This window comes from Culex quinquefasciatus, chromosome 1 (assembly GCF_015732765.1).
Source record: "Culex quinquefasciatus strain JHB chromosome 1, VPISU_Cqui_1.0_pri_paternal, whole genome shotgun sequence".
Lineage (NCBI taxonomy): Eukaryota > Metazoa > Arthropoda > Insecta > Diptera > Culicidae > Culex > Culex quinquefasciatus.
Window position 1 is genome coordinate 49294546 of NC_051861.1, and position 14867 is coordinate 49309412.

The window sequence follows — 14867 nt, forward strand, 5'->3', positions numbered from 1 at the left end:
ATGATTTTTAAATAAATGAATTACTCACGAAAAACATAATAATGTTTTGCTTCTTTTGCCGATAACAGATTTGTAAAATATTATTTTGCCATCAAGTTAAACTCATTTGCGTTTTTGTGATGTGCCCGAAAATCTTCAAAATCTGGCATGCCTGGTTACCGTCGAAGTGACGAAGTGAGTGTAAAACAAACGTGTTCTTGAGCAATCCCACCCGACCGTGCACCTATCACCGCAAACGTCATCCGTCGCGAACGCGAAAAGTCTCCACAAAATTTTTCAAACACCACCAATTTTTCTTTGCCGTCGTCGTCGTCGCTCAGTTTTTATTCAAGATGGCGACTGCACGGGACAGCGATATAAGTTTGTGGCTTCACAATAAGCTCGGTACGTCGAACGACTCGTGGATAAGCGGCTCAATCATATCACAGCTGAACAAGGAAGTCCTGCGGAACATTAAGGAGTGCTTTTCGGACCTGCAGACGCAGGTGAAGCTGAAGCTGCTGCTCAGTTTCTTCCACATCCCGCGGAGGATCGTCGAAGAGGTAAAGAAAAAGTCGTCGTCCAAGTCGGCGGCGGCAGCGGAGGCTCTGCTTTGGGGCGCGCGCACGCACACACTGACACTGCGGGAAAACATCCCGCGCGCGTACGTACGCATTGTATGTTTGTGTGTGTGCGTCCGGATGATTTGTTATTGCTTTTCGGTGTGGGGTTTCGGGAACCGTTTTTGCTGAGGAATCTGATATGATAACATTTTTGTTTTCTCTATTTGCAGTGGAAAACCGAACTTGAGGAGGTGATTGAGGTCGCGGGCCTCGACTCGGAACTATGGGTGTCGATGATTGCGGAAACGATCAAGACGCTACCGACGACCGGTTCGCTCAACACAGAGATCTCGGACTACGAGGAAACGCGACCGATCTTCACGGATATGGTGAACGAGCTGCGTCGGCTGGTGGTCAAGAACGCCGACCTGGGGCTGCTTCCGCTCGAGTGTCAGTATTTGAACAAGGCCGCGCTAGTTTCGGTGGTCGGCCAGCAGGCTACTCCGGTGAAGCATTTCACACTGAAACGCAAACCCAAAAGTGCAAATCTGCGGGCTGAGCTGCTCCAGAAGTCGTCCGACGCGCAGAGCTGCTTGAAGAAGATTTCCGCGCCGACAGTGCCTTTGAGGTCGCGAGGAATTCCACGCAAAATGACCGACACCACTCCGCTAAAGGGAATTCCGTCAAGAGTTCCGACGGGAGGTTTCCGATCGCCACCATCGTCGCAAGGTCCGAACAGACCTTGTCTCAGCCGGACACCTGCAGGCAGGAAAGAGGGTGGCGTCAAACTACTCGAAATCGGCGAACAACCGCTCGGATATGCCGCGGCGAAGAAACGGAAGCGAGAACAGGAGAAGGAGGAGCAGCAGAAGAAGGCTGCCGAGCAGGCGACTGCCCAGGCTACCCAAGATGTGAAGCCCGTGGTGTCGACACCGACTACGCCTACGGTGACCACCACTACGCCGGACTATGCCGCTGGTCTTACGGCAAGCACCGTGTACAGTCAACCGGCGACGCCGATGCCAACTACCGCGATTAAGGAAGCGGTCGTGTCAACCGGAGCAGTTCAACAACCGTTGCAGGTTCAACAGCAGCAGCAGCTGCAACAGCCGATGGAGATCAAGCAGGAAATCAAGCAAGAAACGATGACCGTTCAAACCATTCCCGCCGCACCGATCGTCGCCTCCATACAACAGCAGACGAGTGTGCCTCCGGTGCCACCTTTAGCGTACACGACTCCCCAACCGCAGAAGACCATCACGATCAAGACGGAACCGGGCACGTCGCTTCCGATGTCCGTTTCCAACAATCCACCTTCGCTGGTTCGATCCGTTACGCTCCCAACGGCCACCCAAATCAAAACTCAACCGCAACAGCTTCCGACGGTGCCCGGCACAGTACAAATGATTCAAACCAGTGCAAGTGGGCAGACGACGTTGGTCAACAAGGCACCCAAGATCGAAATCATTTCGTCGAAAACCATTCAACCGGGCACGATACAGGCTTCGATTCCAAAGTCAACCACGATTATCAATCAGGGTGGAAACATTCTGTTCACCACCAAGCAGCTCAACCCGAGCACGAGTACGGCGCCGAATGCCGGAACGACCATCATCCAGCAGAAACCTGGCCTCCAATCGTACGTGCTAAACACGTCCCCGCCGGGAAAGCAAATCAACATCCAGCGGATAATAACGAACGCAAATGCTACCGGAACGCCCACCCTCACGACCACCATCTCTCGCGCTCAGCACCAGCAGCAGCTTATCCAGGCCCAGCAGCAGCAGATTCAGTCGCAAAACCAAAACCAGGTCCAGCAGCCATCGACGCCGACGCGAATCGTACAAATCAAAACCGCTCCCACGGTTTCGCTCAGCAACAACCAGCTGATGCAGAACATCCCGCCGCTCATCTCAACGGCGGCCCAGCCCACGATCCTCAACATCCAATCGTTGCAACAGCAGCAGCAGCAACAACAACAGCAAGTTCAAATCCAGCAGCAACCGACAACGCCCCAGAAGCGAACCATTACGATCACGGCGCAAAATCCGCAAAACACCAACATGATCAACACCTCGGTCGCGCAGATTCTTCAGCAGCAACAACTTCAACAGCAGCAGCAAACCATTCAAACCACTTCCATCGTTACGGGCACTTCGCAGCAGCCGAAATACGCCCAGGTGGTCATGTCGCCAAACGTGAAGGGAAAGACCATCTTCCTGACCAACTCTTCGCAAATCCCGAACGTGCTGAACCAGAAGGGAGTCATCCTGCGTACCGTAGACCCGTCGGGAAATACAGTCTACCAGCAGATTCCGCTTCAGAACGTGTCCGGTTTGAGCGGAGCCACCATTCTCACCAGCGGAGGTCCCCCGGGTCTGGTCAAGAGCGAACCGGACGTGAAACCCCAGTTAAGCCAAATCCCGGCCCTGGTCCCGACGAGTTCCCTGCACCAAAACATCCCGGCTCTCACCCCCGTTGTCATTCAGTCATCGCAGCAGCAGCAACAAGTGCAGCAGCAAACTTCGACGATTCCGGCACTCATCACAAACATCTCTCAGCAGGGCGGCCAACAGCAGCAGGCCCAGCAGATCAAGACCTCCCCGCAGACGATGACAATCATCCGGCCGGTCGGCGGTGGCAACAACGTTACGCAAACCGTGCTGCCCCAGGGTCTTACGCTTATTCAACGGCCCGGCCAGCAGCCCCAGCTCGTGCAGACGATCCAGGCCAACCAGGCCCAGACCGTGGGACAGCAGGGCCAGACTCGGACCATCATTACCCAGAGCGCCCAACAATCTCAGCTGCAGCAGCAGCAGCAACAGCACACGATACAGTTCCAGGCTGCGGGTACGACGCGGACCGGCGGAACCACCATCCAGCTGGTTCAACAACCGCAGCAAGGTGAGTTCTGTGTGAAAATCATCTGGTCAAACACTAAATTTTAATCATTTCCCATCATTGCAGAACGTGTCATCGGGCAGCAACCGCAGCAGATCCAAATCCAGCGAACGCAAATTGCCCAACAGCAGCAACAGGGCACCACGGTCACCATTCAGCAGCAGCTCAACGCGACCGCTGCCGGACAACAGCAGCCACAGCAGCAGGGTGCCCGGAAGGGACTGTCCTTGTCGGTATGTTTCGCAATTTCTTTCCGGAATCTTCCAAGATCCTTAATTGCATTTCTCGATCCGTAGAACAAGCACGTCATGGAGGCGCACGACATGTTCAAGCGGGCTAACCGCGTGTCGCGTCTCGAGAAGGCGCTCATCATTGGCTTCATGGCGGGCTACCGGGACAACCCGCGACCCAACCCGGAGAACGTCGTTACCATCAAGCTGAACGAGAGTACGGTAAGTTAGAGGGTTGCTAACTTTGTTTTTCTTTAAGTTTCTTCCGAAGATAAGTGAATCATCGCGAAGATTGGAAATCTGGAATAAACGGTAGAAGCCCATTGAAAGATGGCGACTCGGTTCTTGGAACTGCAGGTCCCTATTTTGGCTAATGAGTTGCAACCTTGATGTTGTGGCACTCCAAATTCTTAGCGGCGGCACGGACAAGAACATGGATATGGACGCTCGGTACGGAAATGTTTCGAACGACAATATGCCAAGAAAGTCTACACACGGTCACGAACGACAACGGCCAACGCTGCATCTACTTTGCAGTCTCTGATGGAATGGTGATCAGAAGCACCTGTTTTCCGCGAAAGGACATCCACAAAGCCACCTGGACATCACCTGACCTACGGTCGAAAACCACTTATCGCGGTGCGAATATTGACTCGGTCCACTACCTAGTTAAAGCTGTGGACATCGCATGTCTGCAGAACGGAGATAGCCCACAGTTACTCGCAGCAGCTGGAAGCAAATCTGCTAGGTTAGATGGAACGTGGCGCAGCCTCACTCAAAAATGGTTGCAGCCCCATACGCTCAGCCATCGGCAGTGCAGCAGAAGCCACACCGGGTAGCGCGATCCGAGTCAGTCGAAACGATTGATAAGACGACGTGTCCCAACGGACTACCGCCGAGAAGAAGGCAGAACCCGATAAGAAGCTGCACAACGCAACGAGAGGGAATGTGGAACGATGCAGGCAGGCTCGGAATCGGCAGGTCGCGGTCTTCAAGCTCAATAAGCGCCAACAGGAAAACCGGTATTGCGCAGAATTGGACCGGCTATTCCGAGCTAACGAATTGCATAAATTTTACCGGGAAGGTGAACCGGTAAAGATAAGCGAGGTGATTGATAGGTGTAAGCAGCACTTTAACGAGCATCTCAACGGCGATGAAGCGAACGGAGACGGCGTAGGAGTAAATTTTGGGAGCACCCGCAGCTGATGAACAGTTCTCAGCACCTGATCTGGAGATGGTGAAGAGTATAATCAGTTAGCTGAATAACAACAGGGCTGCCGGCAGGGATCGATTATACGGAGGAGAGAAACTGGCTAGAACCGGATCTGGGATTCTCTGCCGATAATGTACCAGAACGGGTTCCCGGATAAGCTGACTCGGCTGATCAAGGCTGCTTTGCATAGTGTGATGCAAAAGCAGCTCACAGCTCAGCAGATGGACATTCTGGAGGAAACAATCCTGTTCCGCGTCACACAGCAACGAAGGGAAATGTTTAAACCGAAGTTCATGAATTGCTGGCGCAGAACGGGCCACCTCATCATCAACTGCCAGGACGTCGAGACGGCAGAATGGCTCGAATCTCTTATGGCAATCCTATCGCCATGGGAGGGTGCCGTACTCGAAGCTGTAGATGCCGACGTGATCCCAAGACTGGAGGTGATGGAGGGACTTTTCTACCGCAGCGTAGCAGTGGATAACGACACCATCATGGTGTACTTGGAGAGCCAAAATGACGGGCTTAGCACCGGCAACTGGCGGGTGATTCAGCGGAAAGTACTGCGCGAGCAGCACGTGCGGCTGTTGTTCACCGTGGACGAGGCGACTATGCGGCTCTTCAAGGACAACGATTACGTGCTCAACTACAAGTTCGGTCAGACTATAATCCGCAAGCATATCGGTGAAGTCGCAGAAAGGAATGATGATAAGAATAAAAAAGGTAAGGAGGTCGGCATGGTTGATGATTCTGGATGCACCAGCAATGTGATCTGCATGAGTCCTGGCAATAACGCTCTCTTGGAGAATCGAGAAGAGCAACAAGTCCCGGGAACAAGTCAGTCGCATAAGTCAAACGCCGAAGGAGAATCAACCAGTCACCTCAACCAAAACAAACAATCCTCTGGGCCCAAAGCGGACCAAGGATTGAGCAAGGCATTCAAGAGCAACCCCCAAAGAAAGTCCATCCAGAATACTACACAGATATCAGGTACCCAATCAAATTTCTCGGAACAGTCGAGTCGTGATAGCTCTGACCAATTGGTCGACAGAAGACGCTTGAACTACTCACTGGACCAGAATGGTGATGGGAGATCAACAAATAAGAATTATTTTGTGCCAGGGAAGAACCAAAATCCGCCAACGTTTAAGAAGCAAGGGAATTACTCTGGGTCCTCTGCGAACCGGAGCAATTCTGACCCTTCGAAGCAAAGGCGTAAGAATGGTTCACCAAAAGGAATTCAGAGGAAGGGACAATATTAGCCCTTCTGCGTGAGATCATAAATGGAAGGAAAAAAATGATACAGGAATGGGCAAGAATATAAAATTTATCCAAATAAATCTTCACCATGCAAAGGGTGCCACAGCTGTACTTTGTCGTAGATTTGTTAAAGAAAATATGAATGTTGCTTTTGTGCAAGAACCTTGGTCAAACAAGGGTAGAATTTTTGGAATGAGCTTAAAAAAACAGTAGAATCATTTATGATGAAACAGTTAACAGGCCAAGAACTGCAATTTTAATCAAAGAGAACATCAAATTCGTGCCGATAACAGAATTTATATCACAGGACATAGTTGCAGTACGAATCGTAATCCCAACCGCTAGAGGGACGACTGAAGCTTACATAGCATCGGCCTACTTCCCAGGGGGATGACGATTCCGTCCCTCCACTATGTGTTGCTGAATTCATTGCGTTTTGTAAAAAGAATAATAAAAAGTTTATCATCGGGTGCGATGCAAATTCCCATCATACTATTTGGGGAAGCACCGACATCAACGCCAGGGGTGAATGCCTTTATGAGTACATATCTTCGAATAATATCGATTTATGTAATAAAGGAGATCATCCTACATTTATAACTAAAAATAGACAAGAAGTTCTTGACATAACGCTTTGTAGTCCTTTCTTAACCACACACATAGATAATTGGCATGTTTCTGATGAGATTTCACTTTCTGATCATAGACATATCATTTTTGAATACAACTCTGGTGAAATGATAACTTTTTCGTATAGAAATCCTAGGAATACCAACTGGGGTATATATGAAAATATGATTAAATCAGACCATATTCTGAATTTTCAAGTAATTGAAACTAAGAATCAGTTGGACAAGTTAGCTTTGCAGGTTACGGAAAAAAATAATGAAAACCTATGAATCTTGCTGTCCAAAAAAGAATGAAATTTCAAACCGTGATGTTCCATGGTGGAATAACACGTTGATGAACCTAAGGAAAAAAAGTAGACAACTTTTCAATAACGCTAAGAAAACAAAGCAATGGGAAGAGTATCAGAAAGCTCTTACAGCCTACAATAGAGAATTGCGTAAATCCCAGAGGAAAAACTGGAGGTTCTACTGTGAAAAGGTAGAAAAAACCCCAGATGCGGCAAAATTACAGAAAGTGCTTTCGAAGGATCATTCAAATGGTTTAGGAAGTTTAAAAAAAGAATGATGGATCGTTTTCTAAGAGTGATGAAGAAACACTGGAAATAATGATGGAAACCCACTTTCCAGGATCAATATTGGCAGCAAACGAAGATCTCGGAACGAAAAGCGTTGACTATGGCCGTGACATGACCATGGAAAAATCTTTTGTACCGAAAAGCATCTTCACGCGGGCTAAAGTTGCTTGGGCAGTGAGTTGTTTTGAACCATTCCAATCTCCAGGCAGAGATGGAATATTTCCCGCCCTTATTCAAAAAGGAGGTGGGAAACTGATTGAATGCTTAACGAATATTTTCAAATCAAGTCTAGAATTAGGACACATTCCAAAGATATGGAGTCAAACACGCGTTGTCTTCATACCTAAAGCTGGAAAACGAGACAAAACGGCTCCTAAATCATTTAGGCCAATAAGTCTCACATTCACAATGCTGAAAGTAATGGAAAAGATAATTGATGAATATATTAAATCAAAGTTTTTGCACACGAAACCTCTCAGTAGGTTTCAGTTTGCTTACCAGCAGAACAAATCGACAGTTACAGCATTAAACGAGCTAGTTTCAAGATTGGGAAAGAATATGAGTGCAAAAGAAATTGCCCTCGCTGCCTTTCTCGATATTGAAGGAGCTTTTGATAATGCATCATATAAGTCTATAAAAAAGAATATGGAAAAGCGAGGCTTTGAGCATTGCATCACACGATGGGTCATGGCCATGCTTGATAGCAGAGAAGTGTTCGCTGAATTAGGAGGATCTTCTGTGACTGTAAAGACCACAAGAGGCTGTCCTCAAGGGGGCGTGCTGTCTCCATTGCTGTGGTCATTAGTTGTAGACGACCTTCTGAAGAAACTTTCTGAATTGGGGTTTGAAGTAATTGGGTTTGCTGACGATGTGGTAATACTAGTCCGAGGGAAATTTGAAGAGATAATTACCGGAAGAATGCAATATGCCCTCAACTGTACTTTTGAGTGGTGCAAAAATGAAGGGCTTAACATAAACCCTAAGAAGACTGTAGTTGTCCCGTTTACTCGTAAGAGAAAGATCCTTCTTAAAACTCTTACTCTAGATGGGTCCGCTTTGGAATTTTCTAAGAATGTGAAGTATCTGGGGATCACTCTAGATGCAAAATTAAACTGGAACTTACACTTAGATCAGGCGGTTCAAAAAGCCACAACTGCATTATGGGTATCTAGGAAGACCTTTGGAATGAAATGGGGACTTAAACCGAAGATGATATCCTGGATCTATTCGGCCATAATAAGACCCAGATTAACTTACGCTGCCTTGGTATGGTGGCCAAAAACAAAACAAAAACAGCGCAAAAAAACTAGAAAAATTACAGCGTTTAATCTGCATATCCATCACTGGAGCAATGCGAAGTACACCAACGAATGCTCTAAATGCTGCTCTTCATCTCCTCCCGTTGTACCAATACGTTCAAATGGAGGCTGGAAAGAGTGCGCTTAGACTAAGAAGAAATGAGAATTTATTCAAGAATTGTAAGGAACATCTAGGAATTTTAAAAGAACTTAACATAGATCCACATGTGTTTATGAACGAGGACTGGATGGAATATACCTTGAACCTTGATATAACATACAAAGTGATTTTAACTGATCGCCAAGTATGGGAATCAGGAGGTCCAAGCCTACCTCCGGGAGCAATCATATTCTACACGGATGGATCAAAAATGGGTAATAAAACAGGAGCGGGGATCACGGGGCCAGGACTAAGTATTTCGGCTCCTATGGGACGCTGGACTACTGTATTTTTGGCCGAGATCTATGCTATTTTAGAATGTGCATCAGCATGTCTGAAGAGAAACTATAGGTATTCTACAATCTGTATTTTCTCTGATAGTCAAGCTGCTTTGAATGCCTTGAATTCTTCCAAATGCCAATCTAGATTGGTTTGGGAGTGTGTAATTCTTCTGAAAAAACTGGGTAATAAAAATCGAGTATTCTTGTACTGGGTTCCAGGCCACTGCGGGGTTGAAGGGAATGAAAAGGCCGATTTGCTTGCCAGGAAAGGCTCAGATGACCTTTTTGTTGGTCCGGAGCCATTCTGTGGAGTGTCGAAATGCGTTCTGAAAATGGAAATTACAAAATGGGAAAATTCCATGATGCGACAGTAATTAGGGGTACACTACAATAGATCAACTAAATGGTCGCAGTAGTCTTAAATCCCACAAAAAAAAAAAAAAAAAAAAAAAATAGTGTGATGTGGCACGTGCGTGTTTCGGGGGGAGCTAGCGGAATCCTTTGGATCATACCTACACCCGATTGATGGTACAAGCAAGACGTGTAGGACTGGGCATGAATGCGTCGAAGACCAAGTTCATGGATGATGATAAGTTGGACGAGGTGAGCGAGTTTGTGTCGCTGGTAACCGCAAAAAACGACGCCAGCAAAAAGATCCGGACTCGTGTTGTTGCTGAGAATCCTGCTTACTTCGAATTACAAAGGACGTAATTCGATTCGAGTGTAACGCCGCACGAAGCTGACGATGTTCAAAATACTAATTAGGGAGCGTTCTTTTATTACGTAACGCAGTAGGGGGAGGGGGTCGGAGGCCGTGTTACGCTCCATACAAAATTTTTAAAATTTGTATGGAAATTTTGTTACGAGGGGGGGGGGGAGGGGGTCTAAAAGTCCGATTTTTCGCGTTACGTAATAAAAGAACGCTCCCTTAGACCGGTAGTCCGGTCCGGTGGCCACGATACAAATTTTACCGACTTAAACTTGAACGATGAGGGCAGGAGGACCTTTGAGTCTTGGAACGGAAGGTGCTACGAATGATCTACGGTGGAGTGCATGAACCATGAACTGCACGTGTTACTTAAAGAATCGACCATCGCCTCGCACTGTAACCTGTTGTGCTGATTCGTCTATTTCTTCTCTTCTTTTCAGGAAAAAGTCCTCCAAGCGGACGACACGCACGCCCTCATGCTGGTGGAATCGCTCATCACGCTCGACTACAACACCGGCGAGTGGAAAACGTTCCGCAAGTACCGCGAGCTGGACCCCTCGCAGCAGAACGAAGCGGGGACGGCCGCCACCGGTGGGCAGCCGGGTTCAACCGCCCAGCAGAACTCGGTGGTTATTTAATATTTAGCCTAGCAGCAACAGCAGAGTGGCAAGCATCGTGATAGTAAGCGGAAAGCGCCAGCTGGCAAGGCTTGCGAAGTTAGGATTAAGCGGGAAAGAGAGTGAATGTGGGACGATGTGTGCTTTGTACATGGTTTACGTTGAATATTTTATAACATACAATAATCCTTTGTTGTTGTCTTGCTATATATCGATGGCATATAAGCAAAATTGTGCAAAATATATATTTTCATCTCATGAAATAAAACCTATCCTGTAAAGGACATTAAGAACTATGCTTATAGAATATACAATGACAAACAATAAGGCATATTTCATAGAATACCTGTCACGCGACAATTTGCATGACGCTGCAGAAGGTCGACAAACACACACACACATACGCAAGCGATAATAAAAGTTACACTCAAAATTAAACCAACAAACCCTATTGCGTACATCATTCGATAGCAGTTTTGCGTAGAGTACATGGTACGTACGCACTAGAATCCCATTTTGAAACTTATTATTAAAAACACATACGACTTGAATCTGACAGAAGCCGAAGGATTACATTTTGAGGGCACTTGTTATAATGGAAAGTAGTCAGTGACTGGAACATCATCTATCAATGGATTAAAACGCTTGTGAATTTACAAACCAGCGCGAAACCGGCTTGTGCATATTGTATGTATTTGATGGGAGTGTGTGGTTACACGCGAATCGCAGCCTCCCCGTAGGTCTTACGTTAGTTGAATATTGAGTTAAGCTGTAAAATTAAAATTATTCTAAAGAAGAAAAAAACATGAAAATTATAATAAGTTTATGATAGGCTGAAAGTATCATGAATGTGTATATTCCAAACGCAGCATAAAAATAGTGCAAGAAAAAAAAATATGTTTTTTTTTGTGTTTTTGCAATTGAGAAATTTATAAATTCCACAGTCTTTCTCGAACACAGACATCATTTTCATTCATTCCTGGATACAACCGTAAGTCCATTTATATTTTTTATATCATTTTCGATGTTCAGTACACATCAGTGTCAAATATAAGTCCCTCGTTCATAAGGCTTTTTCAATATGGCAACACTGTCAAACGTCAGTGACATTTTGCAGACTTTGATGATCCAACGAAAACGCATATAGCATAGCATAGCATTGGTGTCTACCCGTAGTTGCTACTCTGTTATTGACCAGGACCTCCAAGAATTGCTCCGTGGACCACAGATGAAGAGTTGGAACCAATCAACACCACTTCGCAACTTTCAAATGTCCCTATCATGCTAGTCAATCACAGCGCCGGCCACGACCAGTGAGTGGTAAGACACTTTTTGGTGTAATCGCAGTCGAACTGAAAAAATCGTATGAAAAAGTGCGAAAACAAACTCAGCAAAGTGCGATTTTCAGTTACAGTGTACTGACGTCCAAGTCAAGTACACTCAAACCCCGTTGGTTTGACACCAACTGTTGTCAAACGAACGGGGTCACATTTTAGTTTGACACCCCTTTTACACGGAATTCACACATACTACCAAACGTTTGTTTTGATAGTGTGCGTGAGCGCCGTGTCAAAATTGACAGTTCGTCACTTTTTAGTTTGACTTTGACCATCCGACTGGGTACAAACTAAAAAAGGGTCAAACGAAAAAGTGACCAACCACCGGGGGTTGAGTGTATTTGAATTTTGAATTTGAATGTATTTACTTTTTGAAGGGAAGAAAAAGCCACCAAAGCAGTGGCACCAAAAATCTACTTCTTTTTGTAAAAACATAATAGAGTTATCTGTGAGCAGCAATAATTCAGAGAATAGGGAGAACAAAACACCAAGTTCGCGACCCGAAGTGTGAAATGAGTTGCCGAACAGTTTGGTGTTCGCTGGACAGGGTAGACAACGTGTTTGGCGATCACCTGAAGGATGGCGGATTTTTCCGACTCTTCGGTAACGGAGTTCTCTGCGGCTTCTCCTGCGCGCTATATCCGAGAGCGCGTGTGGTTGTAGCAGGGATCGGCTGTTAAGTTGCCTAGGTTGCTGGTATCGGTTGGAAACGCTCAGGTGATGGTACACAGGACACAAATTAAACCCCATCTAAAGCATGAGGAACGCCCGAACGTGCACCTGCGATTGTAATAGAGTGAACCACTGTGCCGGAGTAACGACCTGGCGGACGAGGCGGCGAAGCGGGCCAACGAGCTAAAACCAGCCGACTTTCCTGTGCCTCGACAGGACTGGGTGCATGAAAAAATCAAAGCCGCCTGGGACAGGGAGTGGTTTGGCCACAGAGAAATCTTTTTCCGCCGGATCAAGCCCACAACCGTCGCATGTAAAGACCGTAGCGACTTACGAGACTCCGCATCGGCCACACGCGGCTGACGCACGGCGACTCGTTCAAAACCGGCGGTGAAAACTGCACCACAAGGAATCCTGAGGCGTGGAATAGGGACAACCCCCCGGGCTCCCAGCCCCTAACTGGAAGAGGATGCACAAAGGGGGACTAAAATCATTATCGTTTTCGCAACTTTCTGACAAAAAGCAACAATTTTTTTGAAATTAAATATGTCTTTATTGAACTCTCTTATAATAATTACATTTCATTTACATTCTAAGTGGTATGGCTAAATGCTCTTCATCTTTGTTGTATTTTTCGTTTTATTATTAACTGTTCACATTCATTCATTTATTTCAAATTGTTTTACATTTTTGCATTTAATCGAATACATTTGGGTAAAAAAAAGAAAAAATCACTTTAACAACTAATCCTAACTTAAAACTAAAATAAAAATTCTTTGAATTATTCAAAATCATTAGAACGAGTAAACTACGAACTGTATTTTAAGATGAATGCTCCAAGGGTTCTTACTTGTTCCTGGCGAGTTTTGCACCCACGCAGTGTTGTTGTCATCTCGATGAAAATGTTCAGAAGTTCTTGTGGTGAAAACAGGTCACTGCTGCCTTCATCAGTTGATGCTGGTTGGTTTCCCCTCGGTTGCTGACTGAAACCTGGAGGTGTTGTATTCTCTGCAACTTTTGGCCGCTGATTCAACGGCAATGGCTGCAGATTTGGAACCACTCGAACAGATCCCGCTCCTGGCGACGCCAAAGCAGGAAAATCCACGTCCGTGAAAGTTGGTGGTGTTTTGCGACGATTTGGTTGGTGCCTCGTCGTCGCTTGCTGCCGAATTTTTACAAACTCAGCTCGTTTTGGGCAGCTTCGATTCTTGGTAGAATGGTCGCCGCCGCAATTGAAGCATTTGGCTTCGATGTTCTCGTTGATTGTGTTGCAAGCTTGAGTTTTGTGCTCACCTCCGCAGGTTGCACAACGACTCTTGATGAAACAGTTCCTTCCACCATGTCCAAACTGCAAGCAGTTCGAACACTGTGTCACGTCACGGTGCACTGGACGATAACGTTCCCAAGACACGATGATGTTGAAAATTGCCCGAACTGCTTTCAGCTCAGACGGCGTTGTCGATCCTTTCTCGAGATGAACCAGGTACAGTTGATCACGATACTTGATGTCCTTGTTGTGTCTCGTCATCTTGAAGACTTCGATCACGTTCAACTTAAGAGTTTTGAGCTCTTCTTTCAGCACACTCACATCCATGTCGTACAGGCCTCGGAGGACCTGTTTCATGGGGCGTTTACCTGGATCGTCATGGCTGTAGTATTCAATCTTTGTGTTGTTCAGGAAATCCCGAACGTAGTTGTAATCCTTTCTGGTAGGTAGCAGAATTTTGAGTCCATCAGCACACAAGCGGATGGAAGCTCGTAAAGCACCAGATTTGATAAATCCGGTCAGCCACTTTCGCACCGAATCCGATGACGATGTTTTCACAAAAATGGGTGGCAACTTTTCCCGTCGTTCAAATTCTTCCTTCTCGCTCACGTCCACAGGGAGTGTAGCGAACTGGTTTCCAGACAATTTTTGAGCGTCCTTGCCCAAACTGCCTGGCTTTGCAGGTAGCGCTTCGGCATTCTTTAGCTTCTTCAAATCTGCCGATCCTGCTGGTGAGGACCGCCTCTTTTTCTTGCCGTGAGGCATTTTTTTGCACTTTTTAGCACTTTTCAGGAGCTAATATCGAGGAGTACCTCACTGTTTGGTGGTCCACAAGGGAATGAAAAAAAGCAACAATAAAATTATTGCGGTTCCAAATACGGACTTCAAGTTCACGACCGATTCCCTCTTACAAATTGTTGGCTTTACGTTTATCAACATTGTTAACTTGAATTTGCTGACGGACCTTGCCCGCACGTACATTAGATATTCTAGACCACTTCTTTAATTTGATATCCTAAAATTGGTTCGCTGGCTGCCTTTCGTGTACGGTAGTCCGTTTGCTCGTACGTCTTTCGCTTGGTGTTCGCATTCGCTCTGCGCTGTTTCGGTGCTCGATTAAGATTCGTGGCAGCACCTCCAACGCTGGGCCTACTGGGCCTTGCTGCTTGCGTTTCG

General features: G+C 46.6%; 1 protein-coding gene across 1 annotated transcript; it reads left to right on the forward strand.

Annotated features, from left to right (window-relative positions):
- Nucleotides 1–276: 276 nt before the first annotated feature.
- On the forward strand, nucleotides 277–11310 carry LOC6034929 (negative elongation factor A). Its single transcript, XM_038257197.1, has 5 exons — nucleotides 277–542; nucleotides 773–3446; nucleotides 3510–3676; nucleotides 3740–3895; nucleotides 10239–11310. The coding sequence occupies exons 1-5, from the start codon at nucleotides 333–335 to the stop codon at nucleotides 10434–10436; spliced, it is 3405 nt and encodes a 1134-aa protein (XP_038113125.1). The 5' UTR covers nucleotides 277–332; the 3' UTR covers nucleotides 10437–11310.
- Nucleotides 11311–14867: the final 3557 nt, after the last annotated feature.

Coding starts and splice junctions, on each gene's coding strand:
- LOC6034929 (XM_038257197.1), top strand. CDS start 333: ATGGCGACTGCACGGGACAGCGATATAAGTTTGTGGCTTCACAATAAG. Junction 3,677..3,739: donor GGAAGGGACTGTCCTTGTCG/GTATGTTTCGCA, acceptor CTCGATCCGTAG/AACAAGCACGTCATGGAGGC. Junction 3,896..10,238: donor TCAAGCTGAACGAGAGTACG/GTAAGTTAGAGG, acceptor TCTTCTTTTCAG/GAAAAAGTCCTCCAAGCGGA.